The 18200-nt window shown below is 41.0% G+C and overlaps 2 protein-coding genes across 6 annotated transcripts in view; both read right to left on the bottom strand.

The window, feature by feature from the left end:
• LOC118427773 overlaps positions 1-5283 on the bottom strand; it is an 11169-nt gene extending 5886 nt beyond the window's left edge. The window contains exons 1-4 of one of the 2 annotated variants that reach the window (XM_035837699.1): positions 5134-5283; positions 4771-4839; positions 4201-4263; positions 414-540 (exon numbers count right to left, since the gene is read on the bottom strand). In XM_035837699.1, the coding sequence (XP_035693592.1) occupies positions 414-540; positions 4201-4263; positions 4771-4839; positions 5134-5245 (371 nt within the window). In that variant the 5' untranslated portion in view covers positions 5246-5283. Of the gene's footprint in view, positions 1-413; positions 541-4200; positions 4264-4519; positions 4610-4770; positions 4840-5133 lie in introns of those variants that run through there. The other variant, XM_035837700.1, reaches the window with a different exon arrangement.
• A 4350-nt stretch (positions 5284-9633) lies between these two features.
• The window catches only part of LOC118427409, a 36833-nt gene continuing 28266 nt past the window's right edge, over positions 9634-18200 (bottom strand). Inside the window, exons 10-19 of one of the 4 annotated variants that reach the window (XM_035837197.1) lie at positions 17279-17480; positions 16288-16408; positions 14935-15038; positions 14523-14641; positions 14055-14152; positions 13116-13521; positions 12612-12804; positions 11148-11780; positions 10389-10567; positions 9634-9893 (exon numbers count right to left, since the gene is read on the bottom strand). In XM_035837197.1, coding sequence (XP_035693090.1) covers positions 9831-9893; positions 10389-10567; positions 11148-11780; positions 12612-12804; positions 13116-13521; positions 14055-14152; positions 14523-14641; positions 14935-15038; positions 16288-16408; positions 17279-17480 — 2118 coding nt within the window. In that variant the 3' untranslated portion in view covers positions 9634-9830. The remainder of the gene's footprint in view (positions 9894-10388; positions 10568-11147; positions 11781-12611; positions 12805-13115; positions 13522-14054; positions 14153-14522; positions 14642-14934; positions 15039-16287; positions 16409-17278; positions 17481-18200) is intronic. The other 3 variants (XM_035837198.1, XM_035837199.1, XM_035837200.1) reach the window with 3 other exon arrangements.

Raw genomic sequence — 18200 nt, 5'->3', positions numbered from 1 at the left:
AGCCAGCGGTTACTACGGAGTATGATACACAGGCTAGTTTCCAAGAGCTTGAAGCAAAAAAGCATTATTTACTTTTCACTGTTGACTATTAGTCACCAGGCCATGTTCTCTGTATTTCAACAGCTGCTTTCTTCTGTTCTCATTGATTTCATTTCACGAGAAGTAAAGAGAACAGGTTTTTAACTAAGGTACTTGCTCTGAGAGTAATTCATTAGTTTCATATTACCCCTGAGCTGTGAGGCCTTTTAGTTTTACCATCTACATCTTCTGAGGTTATATGATAAGCTTGAATGAAATGGATACAGCCAAAAAAAACAAGAGAATTCTTTTAATACCACATCATCAATACACCTTACTTTAAATTGCTGGTAATCTGGTGACACATTTTGTATAATGAAAAACAAGGTACTTACTATCTTTGTGTCAGTCCCCCTTTCCGTGCTTGTCCACTTTTTCCAGATCTTTTTCTTCTATTTTTCTTGGCAGCCCTACGGCCACGGCTCTGACCATATCCACTGGGGGCAGGTGATGCTCTGTATTCTGAAATAACAGACTCAGATCTTGAGAATGTAGTGTTTAGACCTTCAGACCTGTTAAAATTGGTGTGCGAGTGACCAGCCTAGATTGTTGAACAAATTAATACACATGCAGCAATTACATTACAATGTCAATCATATAACATACATTTTGTTGTAAAAGCTATAAAAAGACTTATCATTATAATTATATTTCAGCCATACATAGTATGGTGAAATATATTGTATTCGTAATGTTTCTTCTTTCTTTCTTCTTCTTTCTCCTGTCAAATCTTCAAAGTGATTCATCTCCGCCGTTCCTGGACCGAATGACCTGAAATTTGGCACAGGGGTAGAATGGGCCAATACCTTGATTCTTTTTTCTCAGTTTTTTCATATCTGCCTCTAAAATGATTTTATTGAGATTTTTTGGTCAATTTTAGACCAAAACTGTATATTTTGGCCCCTGTACCCTGGTATTACAACCAAATGAGCTGAAATTTGACAGAGATGTGCCTAGATAATGCCCCCATATAAATTCGATAACACTTTTGGTGTACAGTACAACAAAATGCTTATTTTTGCGATTTTTTGACCAATTTTTTTACCAAAAAAGGACACTTTTGGCCCCTGTACCCTGGTATTACAACCAAATGAGCTGAAATTTGACAGAGATGTGCTTTGATAATGCCCCCATATAAATTCAATGACATTTTTGGTGTACAGTACAACAAAATGCTTATTTTTGCGATTTTTTGACCAATTTTTTACCAAAAAAGGACACTTTTGGCTCCTGTACCTTGGTATTGCAACCGAATGAGCTGAAATTTGACACAGATGTGCCTTGATAATCCCTTCATATAAATTCAATAACACTTTTGGTGAACAGTGCAACAAAATGCTTATTTTTGCGATTTTTGGCCAATTTTTGACCAAAAAAGGACACTTTTGGCTCCTGTACCCTGGTATTACAATTAAATGACCTGAAATTTGGTATAGATAGGCATTAGATACTTGGTAACAAGATTCAAGTAAAATTTTTGACATAAACAACTTTAAAATGATTAATTTTGGCACTTTTCTGAGGGGAAATTTGTTTTCTTTTGGCCTCCTGACGTGACCTTCCGTGACCCCGCACAGAGCCACACCTGTGCGCGTCAGCCGGAGAGTTAATTGAATCAAAGACCTAGCCAATCAGCGAAGAGGAGGCCAAAGGCTAATTAATATTCATAAGCGGGGCCTCATGATCCCGTATATATAGCAGTGTTCCCGCCAGGGGGAGCGAAGCCCGCCTAAGGCTCTCGCATTTTAGACTATTCAGAAGGCTTTATATTGTATCAGTTCTTAGGGGCATATCTATGATAATCGCAGCAGTCACTTAACTTCTCTTCAGGAGTTTAGCGTAACACTATTTCAGGTCAAACCGTCAAAGGCAACTAAAAACAAACTTTAACGTTACTGAGTTCAACAGTACTTATAACTTGTTATCCGAAGTTGAAACGCTAGCGATGGTATTTTCGCTGCGCTGTTAGCTCCGTGCGACTGTTGTTGACGGTCTTATAACGGTATATTTTGCACCCCTGTACCCTGGTATGAGTAACATTTGGTATAGATAGGCATAAGATAGTTGGTAAAATGATCCAAGTAAAATGTTTGGCATAAAGTACTGTAAAAGGCTTAATTACAGCACTTTTTTTAGGGGAAATTGGTTTTCTTTCGTTCTCCATGCCATGACCTTTCGGACGTTCACCCCACAGAGCCGACATCTACACCTGCGTCTAGCCGGCAGGAAGACTTAATTCAATTAATGGTTCAGCCAATCAGTGAAGAGGAAAGCGAAGGCTAATTAATATTCATAATTGAATATGGGCGAAGCCCCCCCGGAAGCTCTTGCATTTTAGACTATTGAGAAGGCTTCTTTTATAAGTTTTTTAGGGCCATATCTACGATAATCGTAGCAGTCACTTACTTCTCTTCAGCAGTTTGACTTTAAAATATTTCGGGTCAAAGCTTCAAAGACAACTAAAACCTCATAAACAACAAACTTTACTTAGCTCAACAGTATACAAAAATATTGTACGGGTTGCCATCCTTAGTTGAAGCGCTTATCTATAGCGCTAGTATCTTCGCTGCGCCGTTAGCCGCCGTGCGACTTTTGTTGACGGTCTGATATCCCTACGTCGCCGCCTCGCTGATATTCCCACGGACATGTTTCAAGAAAAATACCCAGCAAAAAACGCTGTTCTGCGTCAAATTCTATTCTATAAAACATGTGGGACTCAGTGTTACAGTTTACATATTTTGTAGAAGCACCGCTGTAGGAAAGAAGGTCCAAGCAATGTAAAACATCACGTAGCATGAAGTTCGCTGTCAACTGGCACACAGCACATGACTGTTTGAAACTCTAAGTCTAATCAACAGCCGTGTTTGATTGATAGCCGGCGGTCCTTTGATGAAGTCGGCGAAAGGTGCGTTAGTTAGAAAATCTGCGTTTAGTTTTGATACGTAATTATAAGTTAGACAGTGGCGAGAATGATTATTTTCTCATCAATATTTCTCTTCAGAATTATTTGAACTTAATTGTACATCTAAACAATTGGCTTACCTGTGCAATGTTTATATGATCAATGATCAGTGTACTGAAATCATGTGTAACGTATGGCTCCTAGTCAATAGATCAGCATTTTCTCTATAGTGACCACCTGTCTATAGTGGCCACATTTCCTAGTGCTGTTGTTGTTTGACATAAACTTTGAACATTTAAATTGTAAGTAACTTTAAACTGCCAGAGTTTCAGCCCAATAAAACACTCTCAGCGCCAGGGTATGAACAGACTGACCAGACAGACGAAAATAAATCCTCGAACAAGGTTCAATCGTATCTTCCGGGTCTGGCAGAAAGTTGTTAAACTTAATTAAGAATAGGCTCGATGGCTGATTGCATACAAAGTAAAACAGTTTAACAGTTTTACAGCTTGAAGAAAACAAACGCTCCTACAGTACCTGCACCTGCTTGATAATTATTAAATCGTATGCCCTACTTGAATAAAAAAAGTTCACTGCAATAATAAATGTACCCACAAGTATCACAAGGTATCACAAGGAGCTTATACTTTTTTAAACTTACACCTAGTTATCGTACTGAAAATTGTTAATGACATTACATGAAGTCATTCAACAATTTTCAGTCATGATGAAAATTTTCTGAATGGAAGGTGTGATTATTGTCATTTTCTGAAAAATAGAAGCAAGCTCTGTTTTTACCTGGAATCAATTCACAATACCAGTCCACTTTGGGGGATAATGTACTGTTAAGAGGATGTTCCATTTTTGCGCAGGGGTGATTTGGAACAGTCCAATGTTGCGTGGGAAGGGGTATGGCTGAAATATGCTGTATTTGCTCTTAGCAAATGTCGGCCTTTCTAGTATCAATATCAAGTCCTTCTTATATTCAAACATTGAATGATACTGATGAGGTTAATCAACTTTGTGGACCTTGACTACCTTTGCAAGAAAATTTATGCTGCCCTCCTAACATCCAGCCATTACCCCCCCCCCCCCTGTTAAGAGGAAACAGAAGAAAGGAGACACAAGTTTTTTTATGGTTAACGTTAAAAGCTTATGAAATTATACATCACATCTTTCGCCTAAAAAATGATAACTATCTGTAATTACATCATTCCCACCTTCATTCTTTCCTGTCTGCTCAGCTGGCTTCTTGGCTTTCTCTCCTTCCTCCACTCCTCCACCTGAAAATGTAAAAATGCACAAACAAATGTGACAAAACTGTCTCTCTTGCAAGTTTCCACAAAATGGGGGTGCCCCTCCGGTGTATGTAGGGATCCCTACATACAGGACTTTATACGTTCCTTATGCAGTTTATCATGTTAATAGTTGACGACACTAATTAGTAGCAGGGATAACGTTAGCTCCTTGCTGAATACTAAAGCGACACGATCTTCTGGAAACATGGGAAAGGGTTCTGACTGCTCCCGTCTATCTCACATTTCCACAAGTGTGGGAATACGTCTCCTAATTCCTGGCCAAAAAGACTAAATGTGAGCGCCATGGTCTCCGTCTCTGTTCTGCAATTCTGTCAGCTCTAACAATCTGTGTGCATCTCCAGGGGTTTACCAGGACCATGAAATGAACCCAAAGGGCCCGCATGGCGGTTTGTCCCGACCATGACTCTCTTAGAATTTCCGTGACTTGGTCACCATGATGTTACATATGGCAATCCTCAACAACATTTTTAACTTCCTTATCTTCTGTCTGCTCGGCTGACTTCTCTGCTTTCACTGCTTGTCCCTCTCCACCACCTGAAACTGTGATGCAATCATCAGGTTAAACTATGTGTCAAAACCGCCTTTGAATCATAGTTTAGTTGTGGGTCTTCGTGTCTACAAGAGCGCCCCTCCCACAGGAATATATCAATTGTCTATACAAATTATTAAGTTATAGATATTGACGACGCTGAATGAATATAACGTTATTTACCAAGAGCTATCAAAGTCACCTAGAAAGACTGGAAGCTGACCCATGTGATATACCAAGACACCACGCCGAGTGTCAACAACAACAACGAACAAGTTGAAACTTGAACAAAAACAAATACTAACACGACGTGATCTTCTGGAAAGGGCTCTGACTGCTCCGGGGGGCTTCTCTCCTAGTTGGTGGCTTAAATACATATCCTAATTGCTGACCAAAAAGACCAAATGTTAGCGCCATGGTTCTCTATCTCAAGTTCCGAGTCAGCGAGCTCCAACATCGGATCTCCAGGGGTTTACCGGGCCACTGGACTCGAAGGGACCGCATTGGGGTTTTGCCCGGCTCGCTGATCATCGGGCGTCGATGGCAATCCCACAAAGTCTGCACGTTCACAAAATCATTGGTGAAATGTGAAGTTTGCACGATTTTCGTTTACAATGACGTCGTCTTCGATTAATGGAACAAATTAACGTATGATTTTGAGTATGAAAATTATAGATAGAACGTCATAACACGTTAATTACACAAGTTTTATAACTTTGATCTACGTTTGTATTATTAATTCAAAAAAGTTTCCTGCCAAGTACATTGTGTGTATGTACGTACACAAGTACAGCAAGAGACAGCATAGCACCACGCCCACCCAGGGCCCTTCCAGACTCCAGTCACTCCCTTGACTCCCTAGGCACTGCCTTTGCCGCCACTGCCACTGGGCTCAACGAACGCTATCTGGAATTGGCATGGCCGTTGTTGGTTGAAAGCAGTGGCCTCACATTTTAAGGGCGGCTACGGTCACATACCTGGATGACATCAGCTCTCCGTACGGCCATGTTGATTGGATTATATGGATGACATCTCCTGGGAAGCCCAAAGATGATGCGAGCGTGCGAATAAAAAAAGGTTGGCCAAAAAAAGTTCATTATGAAAATCTAAGTGAAGGCTGAACAAATGACAGAGTATTGAATACCGAACAATAGATTCTTCATTTTTGTTTTAGCAGTCTTTTTCTTTGACATTGAAATTGACCTTGACATAAGTGTATGTTTTCCGATATATTTTTCTTTTAATCTGCCGCATGTATTTGCTCATTCTACAGCTGCTTTGTACAATTCATAGCAATTTAGCATGCCATGGTGGAAAACTTTTTTTTATTTCTGAAAACGGCCGAAAATTGATGCGCGGATGTCATCCATATAATGAAATCAACATGGCCTAAGGCTAAAGTCACATTTCCAGACCGCGGGGCCCGGCCGGGCTGTTTGTGGAAACCAAAAATAGAAATGTATACCTAAAAATATGGACAAATAATGCCGACGACTATTCTCTTTATGTCTTATTTTTGTGTCTTTTATATCATACATTTCGTTCCCAAAAACTGCCCAGCCGGGTCCCAGTCACTTACAGCGGACCACAGAGCTTTTAATGAAGCCTCTGTCAGACTCCACAGGCCACTGGAAAATAGTCTAGGCTTAGGTCCCAAAAAGGAGGATTTATCCTTGATCCCAATGTGAAAAGGGGGTCCTACCGGGCAGTTCACGGGTTGTCACTTTGGCACATTCGGGCGTGGCCCCTACGTGGCCACGTGGGATATCCTACGGCTCCCGGGATAAATATGAGCACGACCCGGAGCGGGCACCAGTTTCATACAAAGTCGCGGAGTCAAAATCGGCCCGGGACCAGGTAACAAATAGACGCCGTGACCTACCTTACCTAGCAGAACACACAACTTTATCCGACGACACTTTCGAGAACTTCTTTTTCTGAAAAAAAAATTGTGGTTATCAATTTTCATATTTTTACCATAAATCAACCTAGAATGCAAGAACCATGTGCGTATCTGTCGCTCACACGGTCGTTCCGATTTATAAATGTCGATGCTATATCACTCACTGGCCAATGCCACATTCGAGCGAATAAACATGCGTGGGGGTGGGGGTGACAAGCGGCAAAACATACATAAAGCAACATTTCAATTTGTTTAACGCGTGCGTGTGCGTAAGTTACCGTCACCTTGCAATCAATGCTTTATTTTTGTCATACAGTGAAAACATCGAGGCTGAAACATCGGCACCTGTAAATCTCATCTTAACGTTGCCTTCGTGAAGGAATTCACAAATGCGGCTCTAGGACAGTTGCCAACGACATCATGTTTCGGTGCGCTTTGGAGGATAAATAGATTGTTGCCCTGCCACACAGGCTCCCGATACAAGGTAAACGGTCCCAACAGATTTGATGGCAATGGTGTCCGCAAACTATGATGTTTTATTATATATTCTGTTACGAGTCCGTTCCATGGGAAGAAAGTGAATCCCCGACTTGGTTGTGTATAAAATGTCATCACCGTAAACAAAGTTAAGCGCTTACCAACAAGCTTTCGATCCATCCTTTGATCCGTTTCAACTTGATCATGAAATGACCCGAAGTCTCTGTCACGTGACCCGAACGAAAGTGCGACTTCAGCAACGGGTAAAAGGTACCAGCAAATCGGTATCAGCCCCGTCTCTGTTGTAGTCTGATAGAACTAAGAAATATTGGATTTAGACCAAATATATCCCGCGGCCGTAGTGTATAATGATATTTGTCACTTCAGAGATATACAGACGCCAATAACAGAGCAATGGAATCCTAGTGCGATGACTTTTTATTTACTTGGAGTTCACCTCAAAATAAGGCTCATGGAACGTTTTGGGTTACAGTACTGGATTCTGAAGAAAGATGTTTGTTTACCATTGTCTTGAAAAGGTCATGAACATATACACTTTTAGTATTATGTACATTTTACCACGTCATGTGGTTTTCCTGAGCCTTGTTTTCAAGGAATGTTACCATTCTATGAGAACCACTATGTACAACGACTTAAGTCTGCTTTTCAGTACTTTCATCTTGAAAACAGATTTCCTGGACTTGAAGACCACGCTCCCCCGGGAGTCGCTTACGTCACCACGCACCATAAGAGACCTGCCTTTTGGGATACACAATACCAGCAGCCCCATTCTCCAGATGGGACAGAACATTGTTGTGTTAGTTTAGGTCGTGACTTGGGACTTGCAGTCGCGACTTGGGACTACACTGGCGTTGAGGAGTTTATACAAGGAATAGAAAACAACTTCACTACTGTGCTGTGAATATTTCTCAGACTCTTTAGTGCTGCTCACACGGCGCATGTGTTGGACCTAATACAACATCATTTATGTGTATGGAGTTCATTCAAGAAGGAATACAGAAAAAAGGAACTTATCGGACTTCATGAAAGACGTTTTTTCAAGCACAACATGGCTGATGTCGTGTTGTACACTCGTTTCAATGACTCACTCTATAAACAGATCAGTCAAGAGGACGATGACTTTCTAGGAGAGGTCAAACATTTCAAGCAAATCAACAATGACGTCTCAGCCTTCTGCAGATCTATGAAAAGCAGGGTATCTGAGGAAAGCATTAGACAAAAAAAAAGACTGACTGTTCAGAAAATGAGATGGCATGATGCTTTTTCTTTCAGTGAATCGTTTTGTAAGCAATACAACAAAGATAGACTGTTCTGGCACCAGCGGTTAGAATCAGCGTACCAAGCTTAAGAGAGGCCAAGACTTGGAACTCCAAAATGACTCTTACAGTAGATTCTGAGTGTAACAAGGCATGGAGTAGTAAAGAATATTCCTTTGTAGATTTGGTGTATCATCCTATGTGGCAGTTTACCATGTTAAGCAATTCTGTGTTGTTTTTTCATCAACATGGGAAACACAATATCTCACATATCATACTGATTCTATTGTTCCATATTCATGATGATGCTTTATGTAAAGTGTGTGCCTAATGCTAATGGTATATTGTGTATATAAGTGGTGGGTGTTTGATAGATATAGCGGTGAATATGGATTTTGAAAAATTCAACTATGATCTGCGAACAAGGTAAAATTTATCCCCTTGCTCTGATATAAGGTATGATAAAACATTCACCATTCATTCATGGATTCCAAAACATTTAGTCATACCAAGCTACTTGCTTGAATCAATAGCAATACTTGTATGTGTAATGTGATGCTGAAAAAGGAAGTGGAGGTAAGAAAGAAATAGGAGGCAGTTTCAATCACAATATATATTCATACTAAGAATTCACAACAGCATTTAAAAATTTGATATACTTGAAAATAATCAACAACAGCAGCAATATAACATCTTACAATCAACTTACTCAAAACAAGGTACGAATACGAAAGTGACCACCTCAAAACCTGGTGCTTTTCGAGTGACAACAATAGTGAAGATGTCCACCATGGACATGTCTCCCCTTTTTAACTGTATCTCACAACAATAAACATCTGCAAAAAGAATTCATATCTTAAACTTCATAACACAGCATCAAAAAGCTATTTACAGGAATGTTTCAAGGGTACAAGGCCTGTATTGCGTTTAAGCGGAATGTGTGATAACAAATATTGCTGGGATGTTCTTTTAGAAGAATTTTAGGGTGCAACCCTAAAACTGTTTCAGTTTGTGTTTCTGTGTAAATTAAACTCGATATCCATCTTCAGTATTTCCAACTAACAAAATAATGTAGTTTTGTCTTACATGTATATATTTAATCAATAGGAAAGTGGTTGCTAAAAAAATCCAAGCAGTAACAATTCCTCTATTGACTTTGACTTGGAGTTAACAACTCTCCAACCTGTAAATCATTGCTAACACTACATTATGGGGTTAGAAGAAAAGACTGGGAAAGAAAAACACTAATACGTTTAGGCACCAATGTCATAAAATGCCTAGAAAATATACAGTATGAGAATTTGGTATGTCACAATGTTGTCTAGTGTCAGCTGTGGATTGTGGGTCAGTGCAGGGCCTTCACGTCTTCCTGGTCTTCGTGTTCTTCTCGCTGTAGTTGTCGTTCCACCTACGGACACAAAAACAACTTAAAAACCATGGTCGTACTATAAAATAATCCAATGAATTCAGCCAACGTAAACTAACAGACTGGTCTCAACCACCATGGTGTTCAGAGGAGGCAGGCTAAACAGTTTAGTAAGTACCAGGTAGACTGCATGAACCCTTTCCCGCAATAAAGCTTGGCAAAATATATTGTACATGTACATGTATATGTCAATCAAGAGAATCATGTTTGGAATGTATGCGTCTGGGTATATGACTGTAGCAAGCAATCATATGGAGATTTTGACCTGTTTCTAAGGCCTCACAAGAATAGGAGGACAAGATAGCTCTGACATTATTATTGTCCTCAAACTGTGCCTACCTTAAGTAGTCTAACTCTGACCATCTTTCTGTCTTCATCATTCAGTTCATCATCACTGTTTTGCATACTGCGAACCAACCAAGAAATCAAAATGTGTTTTAAGAGTTTGTTAACCAAAATCAAATTCATGCAACAAACCTCTTCAAAGTCTGCCATGAGGTCTTCTTCACTAAGGCGATGGCTGAGGTCTACATCATCGTAAGATGAGCTGAGCCCCGTGCCGCGCCCGTCGTCATACTGGATCCCCAGCTCTGTGTCTGTGTCCAGCTCAGCTCCTCCTGGGGTTACCATGCTCATTCTGGAGATCTGACCATCAGCTGCACATCAACAAGGGAAAATGACAAGGAATCAATTCATAAAATTTCCAAGAAGGTTATGTTTTTGTGTGTGTGTGTGTGTGTCAGTTTGTCTGTGCACAGTATAATTCAAAAAGTAGTGGATGGATCTTAAAGATATTTGTTTTATGTTGGTAGGTGATGGCAAATTGATGAAAAAAATTCAGGCCCCCACACGGCTTTCCATGGTCCTGTAGCAGGACCTCTAGATTTGATCTGGATCTCATGTTCTGGACATGTTATATGGTCATGTTTCTTGAGTAGTAGATAGCTCTTGTGCTCAGAAAGAAGTGAAATAAGTTTGCTCTTTCTAGCAGCCTGTCTTTGGAACTGCAGGGTATTAGAATAGAAAAACAAAAATAGCAAAGTAGCTTTTAAACTACAAACGTTAACAGATGGCTGTATATATAGACCTGTTAATTGTCTGTGTAGGATAGAGTTTGCCCATAGGATTTATAAAGCTGTCTAGATTACTCATCAAACTTTGTCCTTTCCTGTGATACATCCTGTTTGCCCATAAGAGTTATAAGGTTGTCTAGGTTACTCATAAGATTGCCCATACCTGTGATGCGTCCTGTTTGCGAGGCCAGCTCCCACTCCAGCTGGTCTAACGTTTCCCTGTCCTCCTGCCCGTTGTCATCACTCAGGCGATCAAAGTCGGCCAGGTTGTCCCCCAGCCTGGACTCCACGTTCCTCTCATACCCCTGGTCATGCGACTCCTGCCTCTCTGGAATGCTCTCATCCACCTTCACAAGGTCGCAGCTCTTTCTCCTGACGGCGCGCTGGTACAGACTCATCTCGTTTGTGTCGTCAGCGTCGTCAAAGTCTACGTGGTTGGACGGGGAGAGGGTGGTCCGGGGACTCCTCTTGCCGTCCTTGTTTCCCCTGCTGCTGTTGGGTTTCCTCATGGAGGGCTGAGGTGAGGGAGACCTTCTCAGATCCCCGGAGGGTGGTCTATCGTCCTCCGGACACTGCTCCATCACTCCCTCCATCTCGTCACTAGACCACCTTCTGGGTGGGGGCGCGTTCAGGGTGATCACCCCGGGCTCTGGGGGGGACACCAGCTCCTCCGCTTCGTCCTTGGGAGGGGAGAATCCGTCCCCACCCTTCAGGAAGTCCTGGATGCCAAAGTCCATGAAGTGTATGACTGTGTGGTCGGCAACACTGCTTTCCGGTCTCCAGAACGAAAAACCTACTGGAAGCATAAAAATGACATATATACTACAGAAGATTTCTATACATTATTATGCTGTATTGCACAATAAACTGATCATGAATCTGCACATCCTGCATACATGATGTTTATAATGAAATTATACATGGCAACAGGTAGCCCTTTCTAACTCCTTTACCCCTGCCTGAGATCACTGATCATAGGTTAGTTTAGACTCCTAACATTAAGGATTACACATGTTATATGTATTTAGATTGTCTAAGGCAATAACAGTTAGGGCATTTGGCCCAGACAACAGAAGTCCTGGGTATGAGTCCTCTGACATTGGGCATTTATATAAAATAAGTGAGTTACCACCCTAGGAAAGGTGAACACAAATTGATATTTCAACAAAAAATTCTCAATGAAATTACTGATTTTGTGCTTTTCATCTAATGCACTGGGTGCTTACATATTACATGTATGCATTACTACCAACTGTAATTGTACCAAATATTACCGAATACCAAAGTAATTGTGAACTTCTTTGTCTCACCAAATTGATTATTCAGCTGGTATTTTCTGTTCTTTTATGATGAGACAAAAAGATGCATATTTTGACTGAATAAGGATGCATCACCAGTTCTGTGATAACTGCCTAACACCCGTGACTATTCTACAAAATTCTACATGACTACAAAATGACCGATGGTGCAAGACTAATACATGGACTTCTACATGTACCTCTAAGTGCTATTACTACTACTACCACCACTACGTAACTACACATGTGAGAACTATGGTAAGGCTATATCTACAAAGAAAAAACGTAGGAAAAGAAAAGCACACAAAGACGTAATGCCTGCAGTATACCTGAGGAGTCAACATCATCACTGCTACCTTTGAAAGTAGCATCAAGAATTTTCTTGTGATGTTCAGGAGGTTCCTGAATCTCAGGAGGTGCCGAATACTCTGCTTTCTTCACTCCCACCAGGAAGAAGTCTGTCAGTCCTTCTTCGTAGCGATGGAGTGGGTTTGTAGATAGGCGACTTGTGGCCCTTAGAGCCTGTAGTAGGTGCAAAATAAAACTTGAGATTCGCTTGCTTGCTCACTCACTCAATCTTAACCTCTCATATACACATTTTCAATTTCAACACAACCATCTACACATCCATCAACACATTCTCATATCAGCCAACCCACACCCACAAGTACACACTCACTAACTTTAAATCCTACCCATGCGCCCACTCTCACTCACTCTACCAGCCCACCAAACCCCACTCACTCACCCACTCACTATCCACTTACTCATATTGCAGAAAGTTTTAACATCATCATTCACCATGTATAATTCAAGTCAAAGTAAAGAGTAACCTGTGAAGGCTGTGTAGTGATGCCCCCTCCTGGAAGTATAGGTTCCTGTCGGGTTGGAAGACTCTCCGCCCTTCTGATGGCGTGCATCCTCACCCTCGGTGTGTACGACTCTAGAATCATGGACTCCGACTGGGCTTTCCCTTTGGTTTGTCCCAGCTTTGTTCGAGAAATGGGTCTACGCTGACGTCCGCTCCGCTGGCGTTCTGTCGATGGCTTCCCTTCTGGTCTGGATGGAGTGTGAACCGGTGACGCACTCTTCTGTTGCTGGAGTTTTTGCTCCAGTCTCTCGCGTGAAGACTGGGATTTTGGCCTACTTTGAGATTCCTTTTTAGATGAGACATCCTTATTCTCTGGTTGTGGGGTTTGTTGCCCTGATTTTGGCACAAATGCTTCTTCAATTTGAATACTGCAGGAAAAATAAGATTACAATTATAATCTCTTAAAGGTGTTCTTAAAGTGGGACAAAACAGCACATAAAAGTGTAATGGTTTTGTGGATACCATCAAAATTCACTTGTCTTATTGTGCAAATACAAAAAAATTGCCTTGCCCAAACTGACTTTTCACTTTTCATGGCCCAAACTGACTTTTCACTTTTCATAAAATTCAAATTACATTTTCTACATACTTTCACTTCTAGCAATGGAATAATTCTTAGGCTTATTATCATTGGCTCAATTTTTCTCTGTTGAACAATTCTTGATTCCATAACTGTAAAGAGTAACTTACAAGTATATCAAAATCTCAGTCATGGAAAAATCTTACTTGCCCAATTGGGCAGGTGAGGTAGGACATGCGCTTGACCAATTGGAACTTTCACTTGCCTAGGACAACCGGACTAGTGGACTTGTCCAATCCTGTGGACCTTTCCAAACAAGATTTGTAACCAAACAAAATTTCTAACTTCAGAGAGGCTCACTACACTCCAGGCCTGACTAACCTTGATGAAGACACAGGCCTATATGTTTGTTCAGAATTGTCATCTCCTTCATCTACCATGTACGAACTTGTTTCCTCCACACCTGGGGTTGTCACCACCTGCAACATCAAACACAGTGAGCAAATCTTATTATACAACTTATGTAAATAGACAATATTCTAAGTACATGTACTAACCTAGACATAGACAACACAACACTACATAAGAAAGTCATCATCAAAATAGTAAAAACCTTTATTGGACCACATGGCCAATGTGACAACTCTTTTGTGGTATCTTTGATAATTTTCCGCAAAGACACAACCATTAAAAATCCTGTCCAAAGTGACCACCTGTCCGCTTGAATCAGATGTTGTCTGTCCCCTGAGTGGTCTTCTTTGACAATTTTGACTGACCTTAATTCTTATTTTTATCTAAACTGTCTGAAACCAAAGAAATCATCTGCTCTGGCCTAATCCTGTACCTTACCTCTGACAGTTCAGTGATGAGCACATCTGTGTCCTGCCTGCTGTAGTCAGGGGGAGACTGTTTGCTGCTGCCTTTGTGGTGGAACATCTGTCTGATACGCTGATGTTCCTCCTCCTCATCTATGCAACAATCAAGGGTAAAACACTTCAAGGGGACTGTTTGTAAGTCCCTATCAATAGTGTCTATCTGTCTAGGGTAGGATTATATACAACTCACATAACAAGTCAGGTTCAACATAGATTGTGGTGACCATAATATCATGATATCATTACCATGATATACTGTTCGACAGTTTCTTATCTGAGATTGACAAAACCAGCTTTCACTGGTCAGGCACTGAGAGGCTTGAGGGCCAAAAGTCAAGAGGAGCCTCTGACAGTGAGAGATTGTGTATCATAGGCTATTTTCTTACCTGAGAGGAAAAAGATCTGTTGCTCGTCCTCCTCCCAGGCCTTCCTCATGTCATGGCTGTTCCCATTGGCTTGGTCTGATGTGGGGAGGGCAGGAACGTCCTCTCTATTGGGCAATTGAAAAAAAAAAAATTGATATTAATTCATAATGGCATACTAATTCATAATGGCATGGTTTCTGCTCCATACTTCTCTATGAGGAAAATGAGTAGTAAGAGGGTGGAAACACTGCCTAATGTTTAGTTGTTGGTTGTGGAGAGGGCAGGGACATCCTCTTTATATGACAAATAGGGAAAAAGCACACACTATTGATACTAATCAACAATGGCATACTAGTTTCTGCTCCATACTTCTATATTTCTAAGGAAGAAGTAAGAGGGCGTAAAGGGCATGAATGTCAAACATTGCCTTGCATGGTTAATGGCATTGAATATTGCAATCAATATGAATGAAATAGAATATTAGATGGAAATTTTGCTGCTCATGAGAGATAAAATTCTCTCTATTCAGTCATCTTTAGAGTTGGCAAGCATTGGCCATATCTGTTGATTACCAGAAAGTTGCCAAATTCAAAGATTCATTTGAATATCTACCAAATCATACTGGACAGGGCTCAGGGACAAGTGTGCAAACATAGAAACAGACCTGTCCTTGGTACTAAACACTACCCAAACATAAAAATAAGCCTGTCCCTGGTGCTGAATACCATCCACACATGGACCAGGGCTGTCCTTGGTGCTGAACTCTATTATATATACACACATGGTTAACAGGCCTGTCTTTGGTGTTGAACACTAGATTATTTTCAATATCTACTTAATCACCCTGAACAGGGCTCAGGGACCTATGAATATTCGCCAAGCTCTAAAATTGTGCATTGATGAAGAGAAGACCGGACGTATCACTGCCAAAAATGTCATTTAGACCCCGCCGACTTGTCAGCTGATCAATTTTCCTGTTGTCTTTACAGGGGTATCACAGGCAAGTTCTAATCTTATGTGAGACGAATATATTACATGAAGTATTACACATACAAGATACAATTACAACAGTGACATACATGACAATAGAGGTAAGACATCCAGGTAACAAGATACGCCAAAAAGCAATTACTCAATCAACTGGGTATGATTTTGGAAATGGACAGACATTTCAGATAGCATCCACTATATCTTTGTCAGTGTCATCTAGCATCCACTATCTTTTGTCGATGTCACTGACGAAAGATAGTGGATGCTATCTGCAACATCTAACCGTTTCCAAAATCATATCCAGTGATTTGAGCAACTGTTTTTTGGAGAGAGAAATATACAGTATTATTAGATACTTAAATTACAAAATGTATGAGTTCTGACCTCCTGTGTTTCCTGAGTAACAGTTTGTCCATGTAGCTGATTGAGTGCTGTTGGAAGTGGATCTCCACGGGCGTGGTTGTCCTCTTTCTGTCATCTGCTGTCCCGCAGCCACTGTCAGACACTAAGGAGAACAAAACCATAGCACATCCAGGTCAACAGATTTTTAAAAAATTGAATTTCTGCTGCAGTACCAATGTTGCTTACCAGGAGGCCCAAACTTGACCTTCATCTTCCCAACACCTACCCACATAACAAATATCATTGTAATTCATCGAGAGGTTCTTGATTTATGCTGACTATAAAAATTTGGAAACACAGACAGACATACGCACCCACCCAAAACTATATTCTCCATTTTTCATGTAGATAACAACAAGTGGTTTCAACATAGGCATGAAAATGCCTGTCTGTGTACTGTGGTTTCAAGATAAGCAACCATGTATTCTTGCATGTTGAATATAAAATCTAACTGCTGCATCACAAATATACAACAAATCCATCACCATCGTGGTTGACAGGTGATTAATGAATAGTAAATTGACTTTCATTGACCTTGCTGCAATTGATTGAGCAGCCAAAAATGATGACAACAAGAGAACTGGGAACTTTGCATTGCATATTTTCTCACAAATGTTGCCAATATCGAAGCTTCACTCATGATCATATATGCACAAACTTGACAGGTGCACAGATTCAACAGATGCACAGATTTACTAATGTTATTCATAAATCAGATGATTAGATTTGTTAGATATTAGCAATACATACAGTTCAACTGTCAGCTACAATAATACTTTATACCTAGCTGCCAAGTGGTCCCATTGTATTGCCTTTGTTGCATTTCCAATAAAGCCTACTATTTTGATAGGTGCAGGTGTACAGATCTGACAGGTTTACATGTTTGACAGGTACCCATATTTGAAAGGTGTACAGATTTCAACATACACTAACCGTAATACATTCATACACTCAGGTAAAGATGAATATCTACCTTCCACACTTGTCCTCCTGTCACCCTGCTGCTTTGCTGCTTCCTGTTTGGTTTTCCCCGTGGATTTGCTGGCTCTCCACTCAGACAGAGCCTGCTGGAAGGATGCTGCACTGGCTGCCTCATCATACTCCCCCTGGAGTAGCGCTGAATCATCCCCTGCCGAGGCTCCAACTGGGCTGGTTCTTCTCCCTTGATCTTCCATCTGACAAAATAAGAAGATATCAAACCAGGAGTTAAGGAAAGTGATCTTGATCTAGTTTCAGTTCACTGAAGAGCTAGTCTTCTACTGGTCGTGACAGTGCGGACAGATGCTATGTACAGTATTTACAGGTTGATTGTACAAGGGAAATTCCCCTAGCTCTTTTCGACAAGCAAAATGAACAGTGGACCACAGCTTAAAGGACAGCATCAGAAAATTTTCAATTCTTTATTTTCCAGTAGTTTACTCATTAAAAAGTTGATGTACGTCAATTTTTACATTGATCCGCCTAATATGACCCTGTAGACACGTTTGAACTTCGCGCTCTCCTCCTCTCCCCGCCGCGCTGGCCGATGACGTAATGGCCTCGTTCTGATCGTCTGAGATTGTATGACGTCACGGATCCAAAACTTCTAGCCAGCCATTTTTCTCGGTGAACCTCGGTCCTCTCAGTGGTGAATAATCACCCCGCCATTCTGGAGTTCAGTTTGTTGTTGTTGAAAATTACTTTCGTGGACCTGTAAGTCGCATTGTGAGCTGTCTACGAAGCCATAGTCCCGGGAGACTGAACATGAATAAGCTTGCCTGCGAGTAAACCGCGCGGCGACGGGACGAAATCAAAACAATGGCGGTGGGGGAGGTTCACGCACCGTGCCTTTCTGGACTTTACAAGAGCGAGTTCGGGTCAGTTCTTACCTTCTCCTTTCCGGACAGCACAGCGAT

This window comes from Branchiostoma floridae, chromosome 12 (assembly GCF_000003815.2).
Source record: "Branchiostoma floridae strain S238N-H82 chromosome 12, Bfl_VNyyK, whole genome shotgun sequence".
Classification (NCBI taxonomy): domain Eukaryota; kingdom Metazoa; phylum Chordata; class Leptocardii; order Amphioxiformes; family Branchiostomatidae; genus Branchiostoma; species Branchiostoma floridae.
Note: the sequence above shows the minus strand (reverse complement) of the source record. Positions and strands in the feature narration are given on the sequence as shown.